Source organism: Annulohypoxylon truncatum, assembly GCF_022578515.1.
Source record: "Annulohypoxylon truncatum strain CBS 140777 unplaced genomic scaffold F4807scaffold_8, whole genome shotgun sequence".
NCBI classification, from domain to species: domain Eukaryota; kingdom Fungi; phylum Ascomycota; class Sordariomycetes; order Xylariales; family Hypoxylaceae; genus Annulohypoxylon; species Annulohypoxylon truncatum.
In genome coordinates, this window is record NW_025953794.1 from 337,920 (window position 1) to 358,174 (window position 20,255).

Sequence of the window (20,255 nt, forward strand, 5' to 3'; positions counted from 1 at the left end):
AAGTTAAATTTAAATTAAATTTATTTATTATGTAATATAAACATTTTTTTTAAATTAATTAATAAATTTATTGATTTTATATTTTTATAATTATATTTTTTTTCGAACTTTTTTTATTTATTTTTTATAAATATTTAATTAATTTTTATATTATTTTAAACCATTATAAAGGAATTTATTAAATGTTAATTTTAATTTTTTATTTTTAATTACATATTATTTAAAATGGGTTTTTAAATTAAAGTAATTTTTTATATATAAATATTTTTAATTTTTAATATATTTTAATAAATGTTTTATTAGTTATTTATTATAAAAGCGTTACGTTTTTAACGTAAGAAAATTATTAAAATTATAATTATATAATAAAACATTTAATTCTTTTATTAATTATTATAATTTTAAATTACTTTTAATATTTTAATTATAATTTAATACGTTAATATTTTTAAAGTTATTTTACATTTTATTAATTTAATTAATAATAACATGGTTTATATTTAAATAATATTTAATTTAATAAATATTTTAATTTTTAATAAATTAAATAATTTTATATTATAAAATATTTTTATATATTATATATAACGTAATTTGGTTTAATACCGAATTTTTATTAAACTTATTTATATTAATAAAAAACTTAAAGTACGTTTAACGATATTAATTTTAAATTTAAAAAATATTTAAAATTTAAATTATTTATTATTTAATAACGTATAACTTTCCGAAATAATTATTTCCATTATTATTTAATTTTTTTATTTTATTTATTAATTTTTTATTTATATAAATTTTATAATACGTAACTTTATACCTAGTTGTAATTTATACCGTCCATATTTTTTATAATTATAATTAATTTATTATACATAACGAATTAAAAATACGTTATTATTATAAATAATATTTTAACCCCGTAATTTATTTAAATAAACCATAATTAAAATTTTAATTCTTTAATAATAAATAAATATTAATTTAATACATTTATAAAAAAGGAATTAAATTTATTAACATTACATTATAAAATCTTATAAAAATACGTATTAATATAAATATAAATTTTAAATTTAATAAAATAAAACTTTATATAATTATTCATAAACTATATATAATTAAACCTTAAAATTATAAATTTCTTATATCTTTATTTTTAATAATTTAATTTATTATTATAACATTATTATATAACTTTTAAATATTATTATTAATAAATATTATATAATTTATTTTTTATAATAAAGATATTAACATATCGATAAATATATTTTTAAATGTTATTTTTTTTTAATTTTTTAAAAACATTTAATATTTATTTATAATTTTTAATGAATTAATTTATTATTATTATATTTCGTAACCGTTAATTCGGGTTATCGGTTTATTTTTTTATATTATTTTTTATTTAAATTTAAACGAGGAAGGTATAATTAATTATTAATTTATAATAATATTATAAATAAGTTAAAATTAAGTTATTACGACAGTTTTTTTTATAAAAATAATTTTATATAATATTTAAAAAATCTTAAATATAATTAATTTATTCGTAATAAATTATTTTTTATTTTTTTAACCTACATTTTAAAAACTGTTTAAATATATTAATTTTTAATTGTTTTTTATTTAAATAATTTATAATATAAAAATAAAATAACTTTATTTTAAAAAGCCGGTAAATTTTTACTTTAATAATATTAATATTAAATTTATTTTTACGAAAGCTTTAATTATTAAATTAATATTAAAAAATTTAAAAATTAACGTTTAAATTATATTTATTTAAAAATAAATCCCGGATTTTTTTTTAAAAATTACTTTTTTTTAATTATAAATAAGTAATCTTATCTTTATATAACGTTATATTAATTTAAACTTAAGGTATAATAATTTATATGAAATATTTTCCATGAAATATTTAAAGTTTATAATGAAAATTAATTTAAAATATTTTAATTTTCTTTTTATTTATAGTTAAGGATTAAAAAATTAAATTTAATATATTTTTAATAACTTTTAAATTTCATTAAACATTTATAAAAATTTATTTTTAATTAATTAAACATTTTTAAAAATTATTATAATATTATTAATATATAATTACCGGTTTTATAAAAATTATATTAATTTTATATTAATTAAAGAAATATTTTATTTCGCGTTATTTATATTAATTATTCTTTAAATTAAGTTTTTTATAAATGTTTAAGTATATTATATTATTTAATTTTATTATAATTTAATATTAATAAAAAAATTTATACCTTTATTTAAAAATAGTTATAATTGCGGGGAAAATTCCATCGGTAATTAAATTAATGGAAATATATTTTTATAATAAAATTTATTTTTTTCTTTTATTAAAATTAAATATAATTTTCCATTTTTTATATATATATTTTTATTATTTTAAATATTCGTAATTTTAATTAATTTATTTAAATTAATTTAAATTAAAATTATATTAATTTTTATATTAAATATTAATAAATAAAAAGTTTAATTAATATTAAATAATTTTATTCGTTATATAATAACGCGTGGTAAGTAATTACATAATATTATTATTATGGTTATAAAATAAAACGAATATTTATAATAAAATTTAAATAAGATTTAAAGTGGCAACATTAAAATAAATATTAATTTTTTTAATATTTATTATTTTTAATTAAATCTTTTATATAATTATAATATATAAATTTATATTTAATTTAATTTTATTTAATATTTTTATATAATAAATTTTATTTTTTTAAAAATAACTTCATTTATAATAAATCTTTTAAATATATATAAAGAAAATTATTAATTTACATTATTAAAAATTTGTAAAAAAAACTTTAACTTAAATTACGACATTATTTATAAATAATTATTAAAATAAAATCGTATAATTTACCTTTTTTATTATTATTTTTATTATTTTTTTATTATTAATAAATGTAAAAACAAAGAAAAACATAAGGAACTTATTAACCCGTTAATTTTATAACTTATTTTAAATTTATCACATACCACATTCCCTACATTCTTTATTATATACCATAATTCCAACATTTTTTTTATAATAAAATAAAAACCGGGGAACACTTTTTAATATATATAACTTTATTTTATTTTTATTAATAATAAATAAAGTAAACTTAATTTAAATAAATAAAATAATAATGTTTTAATTTTTATTAATAATACTTGCACGTAAATAATAAATAAATGATATATTATTAAAAAAAAATATATTAAAAATATTATAATAAATAATTTAATATATAACCAGAAAAAAAATAAAATGATTATATAATTAAATATATACGTTTATAAATATTATATTAATAAGCATGGAACGAAAATAACATTTATAATAATTAAATAAAATAATTATTATAAATTTAATTTAAGTTTAATTAAAAATTATCTTTACATATATTATATAAAATAAATTAATATTCCGGTCCTTATTTTAAAATAAGATATTATTTTATAAAAATAGTTTATTATTAATATTATATAATAATATTAACTTAATTAAAAAATAATTTTTAAGTAAAGCCATTTTATAAAATTTATTAAAGAAATTATATTAATAAAATAATATTAAAGGATTATTTTAATGGTAAACATTGCCAAATATAAGTAAATAATAATAAATAATTTATTTAATAAAAAGAAAAACCTTTAAAAAAAGTTAAAACTTTAAATTAAAAATAATACTTTTAAAGTTTACGTAGTTATATATTAAAATTAAATTAATTTATTTTTTCATATATAATATTAAGCGAATTTTTATATTTTAACTTTTATAATATTATTACTTATAATATAAAAAAAAGAAATGGAAAATTTATTCCTTAATAAAAATAAATAAAAGCTTTATATATAACATTAATTAATATATTTATATAAAAAGTTTAAAATTATTTTATTATTAATAAAAACTTAAATATTATAAAAAAAATTTTTAAATAAGTTTAACCTATTATTATTAATCGTTAAAATAATATAACTTATTTTTTTAAATTTAAACAAGATTTTAAAAAGGTTTATTTTAAAACGTAATAAAATAATAAATTCTTTAAAGTTATTTTTACGATCCATTTAATTATTAATATTTTATGGAAAAAGATATGCTTTAATAACACGTACCACCACCCTTTTAATAAAATAATAAATTAATATTATTATTAATTTATTTAATATAAAAGATAAATTTTTAAGTTTATATACTTTTAATTTATAAAAAGAATAACTTAACTTTTATTTAAAACTAGGAATGAATAAAATGAAAAAAAATTTTCTATTAAAATTTACGCAAAAAAAAAAACTTATTATAATTATTAAAAAAAATATATTTATATTTAATAATGCGGCACGAAACGTTAATATAAAAATACTACCCATTTTTAATAAATTTTAAAACATGTTTAATTAAGTTATTTATTAAAAGTAACCTTATATATTATTTAATAAAAAATATAACATATTTAATTTTATAATTAATATTTAATTTAAGTAATATAAATTATTATTTTAAAATGTTAATTTATTAAAAGTATAATAAAACTTAATTAAATTTCTTTTAACCGGGTAAAAATTAACTTTTTATATAAGTTATATTATTATATTTTTTATTTTAAAACTTAATTATTGTTATACGTTAAATAAGATACTTTTTACATTTTTCTTTAACAACCATTAATTAAAAATTAAAATAAATATAAAAAAATAAAAAGTTAATTAACTTTTAATTAAAGGTATTAATTTTAAAAACAAAAGTAATTTAATAACGCGTTATAAAAGTAAAGGTATTTAATTAATAAATATATTAATTAAAAAAAATTAATAAAATAAAATATATAAAAGTTATAATATTTTAATTTCTTAAACCATTAAGAAATTATTAAATTTTAAATATAATATTCGTAAATTATTAAAATTATTTAAATTTAAATATTATAAAAATTTTATTAATAAGCGATAAAAGTTTTTATAATAATAAACTTATTTAATATTTTATTATTATAATTTAAAAAAATAATAATAAGTAATATATATATAAACATTTTATTTTTATTATTTTATTATATTAATATTATATTAATAAATATTATAATATAAAATAATAAATAAATAAATAAATGAAATATATATAATTTTAAATATTAAAAATATAAAAATATATTATCATTTATTTATTATATATAAATTTATTATATAAACATATATATATATTAATTAATTAAATGTTTAAATAATTAATTAAAAATTTATTAAATTATTATATTATATTAAAAATTAATATATTAATTAATTTAATATTTAATTAATTAAAAACTTTTCTTTATATTTATATTTATTTAACATTATATATTATAATATAAAATTATATATTAATATTAATATTTAAAATAATTAAATTATTTTTTAAATATATTAAAATAAAAAATAAAGATATATATTAAAACATTATTATTAATATATTTATTATTAATAGCGTTAATTACATTAATATTAAAATTATTATTAAATAAAGATAAAAAAAAAAACATATATTTATTTAAATTATAAATTAAAAGTTATTTTTAAAGTTTTTTATTATTTAATTAATTATTATTATTATTAAAACTTTTTTTTTTATTAATTAAATATATTATATATTTTTTATTAATAAAAAAAACCTAACGATATTTATTATTAATAAGTTAAAAGTTTTACGTAAAACCATTATTAAAAGTTAATTTAAATGATCGAATTTAAGAACTTAATTTAATTAATTTATATATTATTTTAAGTTTTTTATTAATAATATTTAATTTATATATATGAATTTTAAAATTTACGTAACGGGTTATAAAAAATTATAAGGTTAATATATTAAAGATAATCCATATAAATTAAATAAATAAAAATTCGCGAAAAAAGTTATAAAATGTATAATATTTATAATTATATTAATATTTATACTTGAAAAAAATAAATGGTTTAAAATGTAATAAATAAAATATTAATTTATATTTACTTTTTATAAACTTAAGAAATAAAACAAGTTCTTTTTAATTAAATATATAATAAATATTAAAATAAAGTATTATATTATTTACTAAATTATTTACCGGCGGGAAATTAAAATTTTTATAATTATATTAATTTATGTTATTTATATTAAACCAAGTTACGTAAGCTTTAAAAATAATATAAGTTTATTAAATATTATAATATATTTACATTATTTAATAATATTTATTACAATAATATACGGCATTATAAATTAACTTTAATATTATATAAATTTTAAAAATTAAGAATAAAGAAATAATAAATAATTATTAAAAACGAAATAAATTTTTATAAAGAAATAATTAATAATTAAAAGTTAATGTAATTATATATTATGTTAATTTTATTTTAAAAAAATTAATAATAAATATATAAGTTTATAAATAAATAAGAAAATTTTATAATTTAAATTATTTAGGATAAAAAAAAAATATACTTTCTTATATAATATATTATTATTAAGTTAAAAAATGGGAATTATATTAATAATAACGGATTCCGTTAAATATAAATATAAGTTATTAAATTATATATTTTTAATTAAAAAATAATAAATTAAATAAACAAAGTTATAATTAATATTATTATCATTAATAATAAAAAAATAAAATAATGGTTTATAATTATATAAATAATTAAAATAAAAAATATAAATACTTAATAAAATAATTTAAATTATAAAATTAATATTAATGTTATAAGTTAATATTAAAAATGGGATTATTAATTATAAAGGTTTTTAAAATTTTATTATAAAAAAATATATTAATTATATTAAAAAATGAAAATATAAGAAAAATAAGTAATAATGTAAAAATTAAATATAAATAAAATTATAATAACCGGAAAAAGTTTTTTCTTATATTAATTAAAATTAATTAAAAATAATTTATATAATATATTAAAAGAAATATTAACACGTATTAATATTAATTTATAATATTTTTTTATATTTTTAACATTGCGTTTTAATTAAAAAAACGGGTAATAATTAAATTTTTATTTAATAAAATTATTATATAATAAATATACTTTATAATGTTTTATTATTTTATATTATTTATAATTTAATTATATTAATTAATTAATATTCGTAAATTATAATTACAATTATAAATAATAAATAAAATAACGTTTTTTAACGATAATTATTTATTTTTATTTATTATTTATATAATTTTTTATCCTTTAATAAAATGCCCGAATTTACGAAAAATATTATGTTGCTTAAATTTTTATGGGGGGTTTATTTTATCCCTAATTTTTAAAGCCGGTATAAGTTTTTTTAAGTTTTATATCGATGTAAATATATTTTATTATTTTTTATAATTTTTTACGTTTAATTAAGTAAATAATTTTTTTATTTATATTAAATTTATTATATTATTTTACTTGTGGTAAAGGATTATTACTTGTATATAAATTAATTTATATAATAATATTATTATTTTATTAATATTAAAAATCCGTCATGGATTTAAATTTTTTAATAATTTATCCGCACTTTATTTTTTTATTTTTTTTAACCGGGTTTAATAAAATGAAACTTTTAAAATAAATTAATATATATTATCTTAATTATTTTAATCTTAATTTTTTTATTAATTTAAATGCTTTTAATAATAAAGGTATTTATTATAATATCACATATTATATATATTATATTATAATTAAAAATATTTAAAAAAATAATTAAAAGAAAAGTATTAAAATTAAAGTTAATAGAAATAAAATTATAATATATATTAAAAGTTTTTTTTTTTTTATTAATTATTAAACTAAAAATTATATTTAAGTTTTATTTAATAATATTTTATAAATATTTAAATATTATTTTTATATTCCGTGTAATTATTATTATAATGAAAATAATTATAAAAAAAATAGTTTATCCTAGGAAAAATTTAATACATTTAACGTAAAGGATTCTTATATAAAAGGTTTATATTTATAATATAAAGTTATATTTTTATTTATTAATTAATATATTAATATAAATTTTTAAATTTATAAATTTTTTACATTATTATCTTAAGTTTTAATTATTAATTATTTCCCCCGAAAATTTTTAAAACTTAGCAAGTCATTTATATTAAATTTAATTTTAATGTTTCCAATTTTTAAATTAATTTTTTAATTTAATATAGGTATATAACGCTTATTTTTCTTATTTAATTAAATTAATTATTAAACGAAATTATATTTTTTTTATTACATGTTTTATTTTTAAATTTTTTTTAAGAAATTAATTTTTTTATATTTATTATTTATAATGAATTTTATTATTTTATAAGTTAATTATATAGTTTAAAAAAAGCTTATATTATTTTAAAATTTATTAAAAAATAGTTTAAATTAAATCGTATATGAAAATATTTAATATTTTTTTTTTCCATTTATATAGTTAATAATTATAATAATAAGTTACGTTTTTATATAAATGTTTATTAATTTTTTAATTATAACTATTTTATATTAATATTTAAATTTATATAAAGTAAATATAAATTAATGATATATATGTTTTATTTTTTAATTAAGTTATTTATTGTTAATTTTTTTATCTTTTATAAATATTATAATTAAAAATGTTTATAATTAAAAATAACGTTTTTTAAGTTTTTTTTTATTTAATTTATATGGTTTATTTTTTTCAACGCTACCATTTTATTATTTAATAATAAAAGTTAAATTTATTTTATTAAGGTTTTAAAAAAAAATGAAAATAAAAATTTTAAGTAAATTTTAAAAAAATTAAAGTTAAATAAATTTTATAAACTTAAATTAAAATTAATTTTTATTAACGAAGTAACTTCCGGTTTTAAATAATTAAAATTTTAATTTAAATCATTTAATAATTAAATGAATTTAAATTTAATTATTAATAATATTTATTTTAAATTATAATAATATTTTATATAAAAAGGATAATTTATTCTTAATAATAATAATATAATTTTATTTATAATAAATTTATTTTTTAAAGTATTTTAGCGATATTTGATTTAATAAAGTTAATTAATTAAGGAAAATAAAAATTTATATTTATTAAATTTTAATCGAAATAATACGATATTTAATTATATAAATTTTAATAATAATAATAATTATTTTAAAGGTTATTTTCCTAAAAAATATTTTTATTTTAATTTTATAATTAATAAAAAAATTATTAATTATTTTTTTAAATTTAATTATTTAAGATAATATAATAATTTAAAATATATTATTTTTTTTATTATTAAAAAAAATTCCGCAATAAAGTTATTTATATTTATTTTAAGTTTTAATAATAATAATAAAACATATATAATAAATAATAATAAATAATATATTTTAATAAAATATCCGCTTACATTTATTATAAATATTAATAATTATAAATATAAAAATCTTTTTCGTTATTATAATAAAATATTTTTATTTTATATTTAAAATATATAAATATATAATAAAAAATAACAATAATAAAAAAAAAATATAAATCTAGGATAAAATAAATAAAACATTTTATAATATAATTAATAAATTAATTTTATAATTAAAAAATTAAAATAAATTTTTTACTTAATTATTTAATATATATTATAATTTTAATAAAAAATAAATATATATTTTTAAATAAAATTAATATATTTTAAAAGTAAATGAATGTATATTTTTAAACGAAATAAATAAAAAACTATTTTTAATATATAATATTAAATTTAAATTACTTATCGTTTAAATTTAACACGTTATAAATAATATAAATTAAAAAACGTTATAACTTTTTATAATTTATAACGCCTTTTAATGTTATAACCTTTATAAATAATAAAATATAATATTAATAATTAAAGCTTACTATGTATTTATACAGTATACATCGCAATACATAAAATGAATTGGCGGGTTGGCGGATTCGGTACTATCGTCCGCCGTCGCTGCGCTCGCTGCCACGCTCCTCCTGCAACCCGGTAGCCACTCGGCCACTCGTTAAATCAGAAGTGCAGTCTTTCTAAGTGGGACGCTACCGTGTGATTGGGGTGAGCTAGAGCAATCTAAATTGCGATTCCTTCTTGCCCGTGACACCGACAAAGTGATCAACATTCCGAGCGTACACGCCTGGAGTCCTGAGGATGTCGATTACCCTGGTCAGGGAGAGCAGTTATTTGAGATGTGTGAGGAGAAGAATCGAGTTCAGGTCCTACATAGCGCGGGACATGGCGTTCCATCCCAAGATTCCGAAGTGGAGGCAATTGCTAACGCAATCCGAGATATGATAGCAAAGCTTTAAATAGAGCCAATCACCTATCTTCTTACATACCATAGGCACCTATGGTGTACAAACCAGGATGCCTTTTGATTAGGACGCGTATTAGATATGCGAAATTTTATCTACACATTTTCAGCTCGTGCTACTCAACGCGGAATCAAAGATTAAGGTCTCGTTTGAGGCATTCATGGAATCCTTCATTGTACGCATGCCAAGCTTCGAGTCTTTAGGTTAGATGTTGAAAAAGTTCTACTTTTTTACGTTCCCCTGTTGAAGAAAGTAGATACTGTATTAATAAGTCTAGTGGCGACTCGGTCATTATAATCTAGTGGATGAAGCCGTTATGCTCTGGTGGATACCGAAATAGTTTAGGTAGCTGAGCCACCGGGGGAAAAATTCCACTCAGTGCAAAATATCTGAATTCCTACGGCTTTCACGTACACTCACAGGTGGGTTCGTGATAGGTGTACGACCACTGTAATATAGGGAGTTAGAATGCTTAATGGGTTCTTATGGAAGAAAGTTCTAGGATCTCAATCACGGTATTACAGTGGATAAAGCTGGTATTTAGCCACCTCCTACTATAGTCGTTATTACACCGACATGTTTCTGGCCGTCAGAGCCAACTAGCGAGGTAGGTACAAATCATATATAGAAAGATTGAGTTATCAAATTGTCTTAATATAGTATGTGACATGATTCATTCCTCTAGAGGGAGAACAAGACTTGGTAAGTCGTCTAGAAGTTTCCGTGGGCGTTGTGATAAAAAATTACCTACCCGTCATGGGAAACTTTGCTGCCCGGCTGCCGTAGCGCTATTCGACTGCAAAATCATTTTGGACGTGCACTTTTCCTAATGGTATCGCATCATGAGACTCCTTATTTAACTTCCCCGGGGCATGTATGCTAGCCATATAAATGTGATTTGCATTGCCCGAAAGGTGCTCAATATCAGTATATGATGCGTCGCTCTTGTTTCCGAATAGTTTGCGAATTGAACTTGCCATGGAAAGTTTATGGCGTAACTGGGAACCGTCAAAGTGTAGCTGTGGGAATTTGAAGAGGCCGTAAACAGCTGGAAGACAAGCGCAAACGATCGACATATTCATCTCGACGTTTGTCCAAATTGCTGGCAAGTTGATGGTGTCTAGAAATATTGTAAATATCAAAGGCCCTAAGCGGCAAATATATTAACTGGAATTAGACTTACAAGTAACATCTGATAGATCAATAGTACAAAGATATATAATCCGTACAATGCTCGCAATGATAACACTGTCATGAATAAGGTTATCATTAATTTCAAACCCCAAGATACCTATGCCAAGGGGAAAAGATGTTATACTCACAAGCCCCCAAGCAGGAAAACGCCCTGCAAAAGAAGCTTCCGCTTCCTAGACATCTGCAATTGTCTCACCTTAGCCTGAGGGATGGCTAGAATGGTGACATCAAGACCGATATTTATACTAGCCATCGCGATCCAAAAGTTCTTGTTTTTAATGCTTGTATGGGGCTCCAGGATATTCCATTGGGCCTGGACAGGGTGATCGGCAAATATGAGGCCAAAAACGGCTGCCATACAGAATCCGAACAGAAAGAAGCCAACAACGCGTAAGACTATAAGAGCTTTCCTATCTGGAGAGAATATGCGACTGTAAAAAAACAGGATAGAGGCCTTGGATAAAGTGATGCTTGCATTGTAGAGTGTTTCTCCCGCGAGGGTGTCCTTCCGGTGGTCTCAGGTTAGCAATCTTCATTTGTAGGAATAAAACTCTGGAATGACTAACTTTGGCAAACGTGTTAAGCTCCTCGACCGAGTATTGTTCGCTGTGATATCCAGTCCACCTAGTTAGTATACCACTTGCAAAATTTCCATAGGCACAGATTAGAGCCGCCAGGATAACCCAGTCATCCCACCAAAATGTCCTCCTAGCAACTAGTTTATATCGTTGAATGAATCGTAGTAAAACTAGGAGCGTGGACGCGAAACACATAACACTTGCTGTTATCAAGTAGTTGATGTGACTTTGGGTGATTTTGTTGGGATGAAGGCTTTTAATGAGTGTTTCTGCCATTTGATAAGATGATGCCTTGGTGGACTTCGTTAAACTAGAGAATGGGCACGGACAGAGTTGAGTAGACTGTTGTCTTACTTGAGGTAGCCTCGAAAAACGCAGATGCTATATGACGAGTGTGCTGTTCACAGATGTATGTAAAGTTATGAGATAGATAAGTAGCATAATTCGACCAGTAGGTTGCGTAACCGCCTCCCCGAAGCTGCGATACATCTCGGGTTCCTACTTGGGGTCCAAGGAAGCAGATGCTGGTAGCTCATTTCTAAAATAGACTGGCTGTAGGACAAGAACTTGTAGGAGGCTGAAAATGGAACCGACTTTTCACCAGAGGATTCATCTATAGTGAGGTCTATGGGAGGCAGGAGAAAATGGCTCACAAAGTTAAGTGGGTGACATTTATATAGAATAATGTGAGTGGTAGATAGGTACCTAGCCGCACCTACGCGTATAGCCAATCAACTATACTAGTATAATCGTCCGCGCCGTCCAGTTGAGGCTGTAGTCACTCTGCATATGCAACACGCAAACATACCGGTTGCTGGGTAGGGGGCAGGTACATATATACAATGTACCTACGTGTACCTATCTACTTCTCAAGGTAAGTACCTAGTAAGTATAAGTATAAGTACATTCATTGATGCCTTGTAGAGAGATATAAAGGTTGACTGACACGTGATTCATTGATCCTACTTAGTAGCATTCGAAATATCGTAACGAATCAAGATATTATCAACTATCGATCACCAACGTAACGCTGTCGCCTTCTAGTTACTAGGCATCTATCTACTTTACGTGCGACATATAATCCGATCCCGGCGTTACTGATTGATATGTCGTCTTATTTATAATAAGAGATATATCTCAAGCCTCACGAATATTTCTCTCCGCCTCTAACCTACCTCATATCTATTCGATATCAAGAATATCTTATGGTCCTATGGCTCCGAAAAAGCCAATCCTGGTTCTTGTCCACGGCGCCTGGCATGTCCCAGCCTCCTTCGACAAGATTGTGGCTATTCTTCGGTCCGCTGGCTATGAAGTACATATCCCTCACCTCCCGTCCACGAACGGCACGAGGCCTCCCGATGGCGACCTCCTTTCCGACACCGCGTTAATCCGTTCGTGTGTGGAGAGCCTCGTCGAAGCTGGCCATAATGTCATTGCTCTTCTGCATTCCTACGGCGGTCAAGTAGGCACCAACGCCCTCCATGGCCTATCCTGCCATACACGCATAAAGCAGGGACTGCCTGGTGGCGTGTCGCATCTAATCTATATGTGCGCCTTTATCTTACCCGAAGGTTGGTCTACGTTAGACCAAGGCAAATCGCGAGGCATTGAGACCGTGAAAGCGATGCAGCTGAAACTCGCCTTCGACGGTGAGGGCTACTGCACTTTGATAGATCCTAGGGGACAGTTAATCAACAGTGTCAAAGACGACGCCGAAGCAGAAGCCTACATCGCAACACTTGTGCCCTGGAGTGTCAAGTCTATGACTCAACCCCTCTCACATTGTGCCTGGAAAGACATTCCAGTCACATATATCCACACCACTAATGACAATACTGTGACATACACCGGTCAAAAACTCATGTTGGAACGAGTGAAAGAGCTTGGCCTTCAGGATCCGCATCTGGTTACTTTAGATACGGACCACTGTCCACACCTAACTGCGACAAATGATATCATTGATGTTATTGATAAAGTCGCGGCGGATATCGAGGAAGGCATGGCATGAGGCATAGACACTTGGGCCAGGCTTAACATTGGATGGTATTTTTCAAAAGAACTATACAAGTATCTTGAATCGTCTCTTACCTAGGTAAATCCATATTGTATTCTCGTTCGACCTTCTCCAAATACGTACTAGGTACCTGGGTAGGCAGCCTCCCTACCAATATGTTGATGGTTACATTTAATCTAAGTTTTAAGTATATCGTAGAAACAGCCAACAGTAATACCCGAGGAATATCTGCCTACCTACGTAGTACTTCCCCGTGGGTATCTACTACATAGGTAAGTAGGTACCTTTACGTGAAACACAGTTAGGTTACCTTACATCGATTTTATGCACTGCTACCCACCTATTTGCGAGGTGAGCTAGAGTATTGGATCTGAAGGTAGTGCAGATTGAAGAATGCATACTGATATGTAGGTTAAACTCGCACTTGTCTAACTCTTTCTTTTGATTGGGTTCCTCTCAAATACCAATACTACACATCACGTCACACTACATTTGACTTCCGACCGATAACAGTCAACCGCGTAAATGTCCACGCCGCCCCCTCCCGAGTCTGTTCCAGAGCCTGCCGCATGGTGTCAGCCAGGCGCTGTGCGAGCTCTTTGTTCTCAGTCGCACGCATGAGGAGTTCCGGGATCAGCAGGCTGCACTCATGCACCGCGAGATTGATATGTGGGGGCGGAGCCTCGCGGACGTCGCATTCGATTCCTTCCAAACCACCTTCTTGGAAAATAGTTCCGAGGATGGTGACCCACGTTGGGGTAAGCCGCGTGTTAGAACTCAGCGCCAGCTTCATGAGCCGATCAAGCTCCTCAACCCTGTTGCCCGGTTTGGTCTTGGTGATACGATACGACGTTGGGTCCACCTCCCCCCACTGGAGATATCCCCCAGGTTCTACCCGCAAATGAGTCAATAATCCATATATACCTAGTAGCTACCGAAACATCGACTCAGGGGGGTATGCTTACTCATCAACTTCACGAGGCTGTCAAGTACTCTCGGAATTTCATCATCTTGAAGCACATAGACAAAGTTCCTCACATGAACGATGTCGTACTGTCCTACCAGATCTTCTGGAACGTCATCTTTGATATTCCATTTCCGGAAAGTCATATTGGGGGGCAGCCATTCGTCCGGTGGCAGAGCGTCGGATGATATGTCCAACCCGCTCAGCTGCGTCGACTCGGGCAACCGAGACCCCAAATCCATAAGCCAGGCTCTGTGATTTCCATAGAGTTAATCAAGCTGCGGCGCGAGGGAGACTTGAAGACGACTTACCCCGTTCCAGTACCAACATCCGCAATCTTCAAGTGAGCGCCATTCAGGGGAATTTTTGGATGTGTAAGGTATCCGAATTGCGCCACCCAAAGGTAATGCTGCAGGTTTATTCTATGGTGTTTGTCACAAAGAGTCAGCAATCTACCTATCAAAAGTGTTAGAAGGTAGGCCTCCGAGGAAAACGTTCACAAACCGAATGTTATCGACGTGATCCCTTGGGAAAACGTAACTATCTTTTAACTCTGACGACATTTTATTTTGAAGAGGGCTTGGGTGATAGAACCTAGATTCAAACGGATCTCTTGACCGTACAGAGGAGGAGCCATTTTATATTTACTTTTTGCTTATGTCCCTTTTGAAACCTAGCACGAGCTTGCGAAGCCTCATTGTAGGCACCTTAGTACGTACTAAGTGCTACGTAGGTTATTTTTAATACTCCAAGACAAACCTTGACATATCTACTTCTTACCTCGAAGTTACCTGCTCTTAAGGTCACCCTATTTATATCTTCATACTCCTTGAACGTTAGTGTACCGTTGCCTACTATTTAGGTATGTAGATATGGGATGCTGCTATCATATAGCAAGCACTTCCCCTTTTTGGAAACCTACAGCTCTCTTGTTTCTATCCCAAAGAAACAGACCATCCGCCTATTATTCGATATTCACAAAAATGTCCGTGATGTTTCTATATCACAGCGAATTATATGTTGCTGTACTAGCCGGGCTCATTGCCCATTGGACGTACTTCATTCATGGCGAACATGACTTAGAGGCTCCAAATATCGCCCGAGTTCATATTCTACTCAGCATCCTAATAGGCTACTCGGAATGGAGTCTCGCAAAGCTATCAATATGGCATGCTATTGATCAAAGTCTTGCCATTGGCTTAGCCTACCTTGCAAGCCTCATGTTTAGCATCATCGCCTTTCGCCTTGTTCTGTCGCCCTTGCGTCATATTCCAGGTCCTTTACGACTTCGATGGACGAAATTGACACATGTATGGGATACAGCTCGAGGTCAGAACTTCAAAGACCTACACCAGCTCCAACGCGAGTATGGAGATGTAGTACGCACTGGTGAGTTACTTTGTCTATATTAGACGTTCTAATCAATCTATATTGACCTCTTTCAAGGCCCCAATGAGGTAACGGTCTTTGGTACCGATGCCTACTTCCAGGTTCATGGTTCAGATACAACCTGCACCAAAGCTGCCTACTATGATATCCTTAAACCTATGGTGTCGGTACAGACGACACGAGACCCTGTTGTCCATGCACACCGGCACAAGGTGTGGGATCAAGCAATGAGTATAAAATGCAAGTTAAATGTTTTTTTCTTCTGTGCCTATACTTTGACCCTCTACTCTTAAGTATTAAACATTTCCCAGCTTTGGAACGTCTCGAGCCAGTCGTCTACGAACTCGCCCACAAGCTCATTGACGAGTTGCGATACCGAGAGAATGGGATCATTAATATGACTCAATGGCTCGAATATTATACATTTGATCTAATGGGTCTGGTCTCAATGGGTGTCAGATTTAGGGGCCTTTCTAGGTGCGAGGACTCCATCATCTCACTATTTCGTAGGGCCCATAGGAACCTGGGCTTGTTCGCGCCGGCACCGTGGATTCAGCACCTCTTCATGAGCATCCCTTTTATCACGCGAATGAAAGACCTCCGGCAGTACAATGAGTGGGCAAATGATCAATTGGCAAAGAATATTGAAGTATGTTTCTAGCCTGACACATGACTTGTTATGCTGACTTTGAGGCTCAGAACCTCAATCATAATAGTGACCGAACAGACGTGATGAAGCATATTATTGAAGATGCTATAAAACATGGTGGTGTTGGGCGGAACTTCAACGATGTGTTTGGCGACTTTATCATCGCGGTGGTAGCAGGCAGGTACGTATTGAATAAGATGGATATTGATTCACAGACAAATTTATCTAATTCTTCCAGCGACCCGCCATGGCAAGCTCTGGTTGATCTCATGTATTACCTTACCCGTGAGCCCAATCATGTTGGCCTCATTCGCCAGGAACTAAGTCTCATCGACTTACATGACTACCGAGCCCTACAAATACAACCTCACTTAAACGCGTGCTTATACGAAACCCTCCGTCTACACCCAGGTGTCCCGTCAGGAAGCTACCGTCTTCCTCCCCACGGAGGGATAACTCTCAACGGAGTTTATATAGCCTATGGGACGACGATAGTCACGCCACAGTATAGTCTACAACGAGGTGGGTACCTATTATTTCTCATATTATGAAAATCCAAAGATTGCTAATCATGGACTTGATCATAGACAAGCGCAATTTTTCCAGGCCGGATGACTGGATACCAGAAAGATTTACGACACGGCCCGAGTTAATATTGGATAAGAGGGCTTTTATGCCGTGGGGAATAGGTGAGTTTACATACCTGATCTTGAGCTAGAAACACAACACATGCGCCTTTGGATCTCTAATACCATAGAGGATCATAGGTGTCAATGCTTTTATTAGCAAATGACCCATTCGCTAATAAATCGATGCAATATAGGTAAACATATCTGTCTCGGCAAGAATTTTAGCCTGATGGAAATGCGTGTTGCGGTCGCTCTTCTCGTCACTGAGTTTGATTTTTCATTTGCTCCGGGGGAAGACAAGGAGTCAGTCTTGAAGCAAACGACCGACTTTTTCACAGCTGCCCCAGGACCTCTAAAACTTGTTTTAAGAAGCCACAAGGGTAATCACTGAGCAATGTTGACATACTGTGTGTCAACCTGTTATGCCATGGATGAGAGGACTGTCAGAAGCTTCCTCCATGAGAGCTGGTAGTCAGAGGTATCGGGAGTCGGCCTGTACGAGGCCGCCCTGTTGGCAGCTAGCCCTTAGCTATAGACAAAGGAAGGTTCATGTATGTATACCGCGTTCCCTGGAAGGGGTTAGTTAGAGCTCTTCGCGCAACAACGTCGTTCTTCCCTAGCTTCTTGGTTCCGCCTCGTGACAATCTTCAAACCCATTCTGCTTTGCATATCTCCTCCTCTCTTCTGCTGTTTGATTTTTACCCATTTTGACGACCTTTGACGATCTAATGGTTAGGTTAGGTGCGTGGCGACAGAACAGCTAAGGTGCTGGGATAGGAAGCTCATCGCCTATTAGATGTGGGCGGGACGAAAAATAGGAAATTAAAAGAAGAAATGAGCATAAGGCAAGAGTCGAAGAGGCTCAAGACAGAAACCAGGCTTTTATGTGTAAATAAGGCTGGCGTGTGTTTGTAGACTACAGGGTCCCGTTTCTGAACTCAGTTCCCAACAAGCTGCCACCTCGCGAAAAGTTGACATTTCATTTTCACCTCCCTTGATTCAGGAAATAATTTCCCTCGCTAATCTCATTTTGATGTTCTCCTTGAGCTGTCGTGAGCAAGGGCTGAGTCTCCCCTGAGTAGCGCCTGATTAGGACTGAGTAAAGCTGCAAGAGATGGTGTGAAGGGTAAGGGGTCGGCGAGGACAACTTTCGGGTGATGCAACACTGCTAATACTAAGGGAGTTTCTGTCTACCTACTAAGTTACGTGAAGAAAATTGTTACTTTGGATATAAAATTAGTATGTCGAAATACATTGGAATTCAAAAAAGGAATATAGATACCTATACATGGACCAGCAGGGAATCGAACCCTGGACCTCCCGCAGGTGATCTGCTAAGCGGGCGCTCTACCACTGAGCCACAGGCCCCTTAAGCTTAGATCATCAACTGTTATTAGTGGTAGAAGGTTTGATGTTGGGAGATGAAGGAGGAAGGAGTTCCTAGAAGGAAAGAATGAAGAGGTAGTAGCACTTGTTATACGCGACAACCTTCAAGGTTGTCCTTTTGAATCCCATCATGACAAAGGTATCTGCACCGCAGTACACGTTTGATATTGTAACATGTCGCTCATCTGAGTCCTAGATGATACGTATTATAATTGCACGAATTGCATCATTGAAGACCTGCCATCCCAATAATATACATCTGTATTACCTACGCTGTATAATACGGCACGTTTTGTGAGATTCTACGTAGTTTATGATTGATTTAGGAGTCATGTAGAGCACTCGCGATCTTAAATCTGATACAGTGATTTCCTTAGCCTTAAAGGGCGTTCCCTAACACAGGGCCATCCTTTGATAGCATCTTTATCACTTTAGTTTCTCTCTAGAAGTACGAAGGACATCAGATTTCCGCTAAGAAAACACAGGACTTAACACTCTAGGGAACGAACATAACTCATTCTCAAGAATCTACAAACTCTCCCGAAAGAAGTGCGATCTTATCATCTGAACTAAATAGCTAGTACAGCCCTTTGCCTTTTCCATCGATACCATATCGTTACCCAAGCAGGAACGATGTCAGATAATCCCACAAACGAACAAAAGGAGCCGTCCGAGGGCAGAACGAGCCCAGGAGACGAGTCTAAGACACAGGGCGACGCAGAGAACGAGGCGTATAAGAACTTGGTCAATACCATGGGAATGATAATGGAGTTAACATCGGCCGCTGCAAAGGCAAAGCGCCAAGTCAAGGACGAGACCAAGACGGCAGACAGAGGTCAGAAGCAAGGTCCCGAAACAAAGTGACGCCCAAAGTATAGCGCTGGAAAGATTTGGAAAGCTATGATATTGTATACATATAATGATTTGTTCTTCTGATTTCTAGTCAATTCACACGGGGTAGAATGCTAGAATGGATTGTATGTCCGACTATCCCCCATATCACGTAATCGGCATCAACTCCCACCAAAGAGCGTATAAGTTACTTGGATAGGAAATGAAGGGGGTAGTGTGACTCACAATAACAATGCAGCATAGTACGTGGTC

The 20,255-nt window shown here is 27.4% G+C and overlaps 4 protein-coding genes and 1 non-coding gene across 5 annotated transcripts; 2 read left to right on the forward strand and 3 right to left on the reverse strand.

Annotated features, from left to right (window-relative positions):
- Positions 1 to 10,971: 10,971 nt before the first annotated feature.
- F4807DRAFT_416721 (uncharacterized protein) lies at positions 10,972 to 12,741 on the reverse strand. Its single transcript, XM_047997161.1, has 4 exons — positions 12,106 to 12,741; positions 11,668 to 12,044; positions 11,529 to 11,593; positions 10,972 to 11,465 (listed from the first exon to the last, which is right to left on the reverse strand). The coding sequence occupies exons 1-4, from the start codon at positions 12,391 to 12,393 to the stop codon at positions 11,134 to 11,136; spliced, it is 1,062 nt and encodes a 353-aa protein (XP_047856404.1). The 5' UTR covers positions 12,394 to 12,741; the 3' UTR covers positions 10,972 to 11,133.
- Positions 12,742 to 13,064: 323 nt separating this feature from the next.
- On the forward strand, positions 13,065 to 14,381 carry F4807DRAFT_416727 (alpha/beta-hydrolase). Its single transcript, XM_047997162.1, has one exon. It carries the CDS (start codon positions 13,331 to 13,333, stop codon positions 14,126 to 14,128), a length of 798 nt encoding a protein of 265 aa, XP_047856405.1. The 5' UTR covers positions 13,065 to 13,330; the 3' UTR covers positions 14,129 to 14,381.
- A 234-nt stretch (positions 14,382 to 14,615) lies between these two features.
- Positions 14,616 to 15,661, reverse strand: F4807DRAFT_458094 (S-adenosyl-L-methionine-dependent methyltransferase; the record flags this gene model as incomplete). Its single annotated transcript, XM_048001148.1, has 4 exons — positions 14,616 to 15,025; positions 15,100 to 15,350; positions 15,410 to 15,520; positions 15,603 to 15,661. The coding sequence occupies 4 exons, from the start codon at positions 15,659 to 15,661 to the stop codon at positions 14,616 to 14,618; spliced, it is 831 nt and encodes a 276-aa protein (XP_047856406.1).
- A 420-nt stretch (positions 15,662 to 16,081) lies between these two features.
- On the forward strand, positions 16,082 to 18,156 carry F4807DRAFT_458095 (cytochrome P450; the record flags this gene model as incomplete). The annotated part of the gene is made up of 7 exons (XM_048001149.1): positions 16,082 to 16,487; positions 16,545 to 16,718; positions 16,799 to 17,136; positions 17,187 to 17,317; positions 17,375 to 17,658; positions 17,724 to 17,825; positions 17,960 to 18,156. The coding sequence occupies 7 exons, from the start codon at positions 16,082 to 16,084 to the stop codon at positions 18,154 to 18,156; spliced, it is 1,632 nt and encodes a 543-aa protein (XP_047856407.1).
- Positions 18,157 to 19,054: 898 nt separating this feature from the next.
- F4807DRAFT_t50 lies at positions 19,055 to 19,133 on the reverse strand. Its single transcript has one exon. It is a non-coding gene; the product is annotated as a tRNA-Ala (tRNA).
- Positions 19,134 to 20,255: the final 1,122 nt, after the last annotated feature.